The following is a 6,290-nucleotide window of genomic DNA, read 5'->3' on the forward strand; positions in this document are numbered from 1 at the left end:
TCACTGACTTTGGAATCTTGACACTGGACCTCAAGCAACGTGGATTCTGTGCCTCTCTCTTCCTCCAGACTCTGGGACCTTGATTTCCAAAGGAAATGCAACATTTACTTTAATCAGAGAACAAAACTTTGAACCACTCAGCAGCAGTCCCAGGCGAGACATTTCTGATGTGGTCTCTTGTTCAAGAGTGGCTTGACACAAGGAATGCGACAGCTGAAACCCATGTCTTGCATACATCTGAGCGTGGTGGTTCTTGAAGCATCGACTCCAGCTGCAGTCCACTCTTTGTGAATCTCCCCAACATTTTGGAATGGGTTTTGCATCACAATCCTCTCCAGGGTGCAGTTATCCCTATTGCTTGTACAATTTTTTCTACCACATCATTTCCTTCCCTTCGCGCCTCTATTAAAGTGCTTGGACACAGAGCTCTGTGAACAGCCAGTCTCTTTAGCAATGACCTTTTGTGTCTTGCCCTCCTTGTGTAAGGTGTCAATGGTCGTCTTATGGACAACTGTCAAGTCAGCAGCCTCCCCCATGATTGTGTAGCTACAGAACTAGACTGAGACCATTTAAAGGTCTTTGCAGGTGTTTTGAGTTCATTATCTGATTAGACTGTGGCACCAGGTGTCTTCAATACTGAACATTTTCGTAATATTCTAATTTTCTGAGATACTGACTTTGGGGTTTCCATTAGTTGTCAGTTATAATCATCAACATTAAAAGAAATAAACATTTTAAATATATCAGTATGTGTGTAATGAATTAATATAATATACAAGTTTCACTTTTTGAATGGAATTACTGAAATAAATGAACTTTTTCATGATATTCTAATTTTATGACCAGCACCTGCATGTACACAGTATATACACTATATATATATATATATATATATATATATATATATATATATGTATATATATATGTATATATATGTGTAAATACTGTATGTATTTACACAGTATACATATACACACACACAGCAGGGTTCTTTGTGTCAACAATGTATATACTAAGTGAGTCTATACAAAACTGTAATTTTGTCTAATAACATGATTTTTTCATGGAGTACAGAATCAACAGACACAAACAGCTGCCAGACTGGGAGGTTTGCCTAAATCTCAAAAATATGTTGATGTGAATCAACAATGTCTGTAAACAAAGAAATAATATTAAGAACATTTGTGATTCCATCATTGTGACAAATAAAACTCCTGAAATCCAGAAGCTGTGATTTATTTTTCACGCCTTTTTTGGTGTTTGTTATTTAGTGTTTGTGGTTTTAAGAAAGACTCCATGCTGCAGAGAAAGGATTTTAAATAAAGAATTTAAAAAATATTAAAGCGTTTGTAATCTTCACTTTTGGTGCAATGATGAGTTCAAGTCAGTGACGGTGAAGAAGGTCCCTCCTCCTCCTCCTCCTCAGTTTGTCACACGTAGTGGTCGTTAATGTTCTCACCGAGCTTTGCAGTGTTCAGGTTTTTACATCGGTTGTCTTTGAGGCTGTACGCCGTCCGATGTGGCACCTTCACCGGCCCACTACCATTCAAGATAAAGCCCCTGTTCTGGGCCTCAGCTACGGGGCACCTCTGAGGTGGATGCTTGTCCCTCATGCCCAGTGCCCACTCCTTATCTTCCTCCTGTTCTCCCTCACCAGTCTGTTCCTCCTCCTCTTCTGCCTCGTCACACGTCCTGTCAGCAGGACCCATCAGTTTTTTGCATTCATATGGAATGTCTCTGTCCCGGTTGGTCTTTACGTTATTGCTCTGCAGCGGTTCCACCTGGTTGTTCACCGTGGTTTCCTCTGATTGAGCTGCTCTCTCGCGCTCTTTCTTCCTCTTGCGGGTCCACCAAACACAAACCACGATGCAGAAGATCCACAGGATGCTGAAGACCACACACAATACAGGGACCAGATAACCTGAAAGAGGCAGGATGAGGACCGGTTAGAAGACCTCAGTAATTAACCAAAAACTGATTTTAAAGTTTGCATCGTCCAGATTAGATGGATTTCACAAGTTTCTATAGAATTTGTACACAGACCCTATTGTATACAATTCATGAAGAAAAGGTGGGTTTATTTCTTTGGGTTTAGGTTTTTATACAAAATAATGCTACAACAACCCACTGTTGTCCAAAATACCCTGAAAACAAACTAATATTTCCAAACTCCTGTGATGTATTTTCACTCACTGACAGTAAACTTTCAACATCCAGAAGGAACGCTGTGATTAAGACATATTGTGGTCCATATGTAGACCAGTGATGGGTCTGAAAATGATTTGATTTGCAACAAGCACCAGAGGACCAGCAATAGCATCAGGAGTGAAAAATGATGTAATCTGGCAGTTGCATCACTGCTCTGGATGGAGCCCAACAGTGGTTAGATTGTGAGCTTACACAAGGCTGGTTGGTTGGGTCATGGAGCTGACTGACATGTGGGGTGTACAAATGTGAACAACCCAATGGTGGAAACAAAGGGTACTTGAGGGTAATGGACTACAGTGACCCAAAGTTGGAAGGAGTCCATAAGGTTTGCAAAACACGCTGTGAAGGTTCCCATCAACCAAGACGGACTGCACTACAAGAAGATTGTTGTGTTGTACATCAAACATTACAGAACCCCAGGACATCTGCATCTGTTGTAGGACTCAGGTGTTGGAGTTTTTATAATGCACCACCTCACACTGTGTCTGAACTAATGGCATCAGCTTCACTAAAGCTTCAGGCTCTACAGGCTGCCAACACCAGAGAGGAGACAGATGTGTTTACAGTGGTCCTGAAGCTGGGTGCCATGTACAGATGTTAAGGGGCATTGCATCATGTTCAATGGTTCTGCACTGACACAGAAGACCATTGTGTGCTCGTATGGTGGCACCAAGAGGTGAAGATCAGTCTTGCCAAGGATTTCGGAAAACCCTCCGGTGTTCCTCCTGGTATTAAGGTGGGTTAGCTATGGGCTTTGGCTTCATGTCTCTTCTGTACCGATTCTGGGAACAGGACGGCACGTGAGTGATATCTTGCATGTCAGACTGGTCCATAGACAGAACCCTGGTACAGTCTTTGAACTAGACAACACCCATCCATCTGTGTGGATGGGTAAATGAGAACACTGGTTGTGAGCGCTTCAAGTATATTGACTAGATAGAAAGGTGCTATATAAAGACAGTCCATTTACCATTTGATATGAGCTCAGGCCTTTGGAACGTTAACCGAGTTAGTGCCATGTTAAGAATAAAGGCAACTGATTACAAATACAAGCTTGGGGACTAGTTTCCTACTGATTTCAAACTTTATGTTTAGACAAACACATCAGATCTTTATTTGTCTTAAATAAAACTTCATCATCTTGAATCAGATTTAAAAAATGAATAAAAACATTGGGTTTGGATAAAAAGTGCTTAATTTGAGCCAGATCCTGCCAGAACAGGATCCCTCTCTTAAACTCTTATTTTGACAGGGTGCATTCCGGTAAGTGTTTGCTTAGATCTGTTAACTCACAGGCTTACTAATAATAAAGTTATGAACAAATTTGACTGCTTTGAATGAATAAAACCTATTTTGGACATGCAAACTGAAAATAATTACATGAAAACTAATTTTAAACGTAATAGCCACTTACGAGCTTCCTAACATCACATGAGATCTACCTTTTCAAATAAGCATTTCCGCCTCTACCCTTAAAATAATCTCCGCACCTAGAAGTACAGTCATGGCAGTTTAATTAAAAACACAAAAACATAATTAAACAGCACAACTAAATATCAAATCAGTATTACAGTTAAGTGGGTCCTTAATAAAATTTTGATTATTAAAAATATGAGAAATGTCTGATGGGTAATCACATGACGTAAGTCATGCATCAAAACAACGGCACCAATTTACCAAAATAACATTGATCAAAATGTCGAGAAGACAGTCCAATTTACTTTCATAAAAAAAGTCTTATTGTACAATTAAACAACTGAGAATTGAAGCACATGAAGGCAGCGGCAATGGAGATAGTACTGGAGCAGGTACGAGGATGCTTGAGAGAAGTGGGGCATCTATTCACACAAGGGGAGCTGTTGGTCAGGCTACTTCTTGTTGCTCTTTATGTTATTGAATTAGTGTTTACTTACTGGGATGTAGGTAAATGTAGATGTTCAACAACCCGTTAAAATACACCAGAATGCAGGAAATGGCATCTACTTTATAATTTCCTGAGGGAGAACCCCTCAGACGCCCCCCCCCCCCCAATTTGTATTCTGGCATCATTTGGTTTTCAAATTAAGCGCTGGTTTAAAAATGTACACTTAATGTGAAATTTCTCTTGAGTTTCCATAAAAAGTGACATTTCTTCCTAATCTGAGGATTGTACGTCTTTACAGGCTCAGAAGAATTGGGCTGTCGGCTCCTCTGTGTCGTCAACACTCACCTACAGAAGGGCACTCCACCTTCACCTCCACTTTGGCCTCCACCACAGCCTGCAGGACAGTGGTGTTGTGGCGTTTTGACAAAGCGTCAGTGATGGCACTAGCTGCTCTCTGAATCTGTCCACAGTCGCTGTCCTTCGATCGTCCATCTGTCTCAAAAGACTGCGAAGACAAAGACAGAGAAATAAACTTGCACCATCTGCAAAACAGGACAGTTTTTAAATCATTTAAGTTGTTTGACCCGAATTACAATCCAGCTGTTAAATATAATTTCAGCTATAGGATATTTTCATTGTTTTTTTTTTTATTTCTGCTACACTATAGACAGTCCAGGTGAGAACCATGAAATATAATCTGTCTAGGTTATCCAGGGGTGTTGCAGGTGTGTCAGTGATGGAGTTCTGGAGGATCATTCTGTGTTAGTTTTGAGCTGATTTGGAGTTTATTGTTGTTAGTCATGCTTTCTTTGGTTTCCTGTGCTCAGAAAGTGTCTGTTTACTGTGCATTTGTAAGGTTTGGTGGAGGATTGGACCCAAATGCAGAAAGACACATGGAGCTCAAAGGTTAAACTAGAAAAAAGAATCATTTTTAATAAAGCAAAACAAAAAGGCTGTCGTGGCAGCAAAAATAAGCTAATACCAAAAACTTCAAACGATTGCAAGAGAACACGAAAACACAAACCGCTGAAGTGCAGAGGCCAAGTAACGCTGAACCGATGAGTTGAAACAGGCTGAATAAGTAGAGCAGAGAGATTAGAGGAAAATGGAAACACCTGGGCTGATTAGGGACAGGTGAGGGTGGTAGACTAAGTGGAAAAACACTGAGGAAGCTGAGGGTAAATGAGAAATGGCACGAGGAACAATGAAGTACAAATACATCAAAGGAATGGGCCTAAAAATTCAACTCAATGAACTAAATAACAGAAAAACAGAACTTTGACCGTTTTAAAAGTGTAGATTAGTGAAACCCTCTTTTTTTTTAGTGGTGCAAGGATAACATCTGGCATAATCTCTTGGGCCTATAGTTCCAAAACTATGGTATCCACATGGAAAACCAATAGCTGCCATTCTTTAAAAATGGCTGCCTTTGGAAGTCGTTTTTTGTCATTTTGACCTGAATTAAGATTGAATTGTTAAAATTTCCAAAACTTTGCATCAAAATACAAGTTTTTGGATATGCTAAATATAATTCTGGCGTCAAAAAAGTCACTTATATGAAAAATTGCAGATGTAAAAGTGTATTAATAACATAAATGAGGAACTTGAATGTCTTGTGAGGTTACAATATGAAAACGGTAATAATAGATTTTAATAGATTTTGATTGGTAACACAAAGCCTGTCATTGAAAATCTTACAATGACACAAATATATTACTCTACTCATTACAGTTGCACGAAGCTGAGTGCACTTGAAACCAAAGCGGTTTGGATCCACCACAACAGTCAGTTGTGCATGAATAGCTGAGCCATTCAAGTTTTACAAAGAAAAAGCTGTTGTTGTTTTTTTTACATACAAAACAGCAGCCATGTTGATAATGGTTGCAATTTTTGATTTTCAGGTGTATACCGTGATTTTAATAAATAAGAGATCCTAGGTACTTATTCATGCTAATTTGGGGCTTTTACCACCGAGTGAAAATTTATTGTGGAATATTGACTTTATCTGCTGCAACTCTAACTGGCTGGGACACTGGTCAAATCCTCTGGTCTCCTTCAGCTCCTCTGGGTTTCCCTCAGCTCCACTGGTTTCCCTCGGCTCCACTGGTTTCCCTCAGCTCCACTGGTTTCCTTCAGCTCATCTGGTTTCCCTCAGCTCCACTGTTTCCCTCAGCTCCTCTGTTTCCCTCAGCTCCACTGGTTTCCCTCAGCTCCTCTG

At 40.0% G+C, this 6,290-nt stretch overlaps 1 protein-coding gene across 1 annotated transcript in view; it reads right to left on the bottom strand.

The window, feature by feature from the left end:
• Positions 1 to 1,194: 1,194 nt before the first annotated feature.
• LOC119427367 (protein jagged-2) overlaps positions 1,195 to 6,290 on the bottom strand; it is a 46,269-nt gene continuing 41,173 nt past the window's right edge. The window contains exons 25-26 of the mRNA XM_037694969.1: positions 4,418 to 4,577; positions 1,195 to 1,921 (exon numbers count right to left, since the gene is read on the bottom strand). Coding sequence (XP_037550897.1) covers positions 1,431 to 1,921; positions 4,418 to 4,577 — 651 coding nt within the window. The 3' untranslated portion in view covers positions 1,195 to 1,430. The remainder of the gene's footprint in view (positions 1,922 to 4,417; positions 4,578 to 6,290) is intronic.

Source organism: Nematolebias whitei, chromosome 21, assembly GCF_014905685.2.
Source record: "Nematolebias whitei isolate Nwh7 chromosome 21, NemWhi1, whole genome shotgun sequence".
NCBI lineage: Eukaryota > Metazoa > Chordata > Actinopteri > Cyprinodontiformes > Rivulidae > Nematolebias > Nematolebias whitei.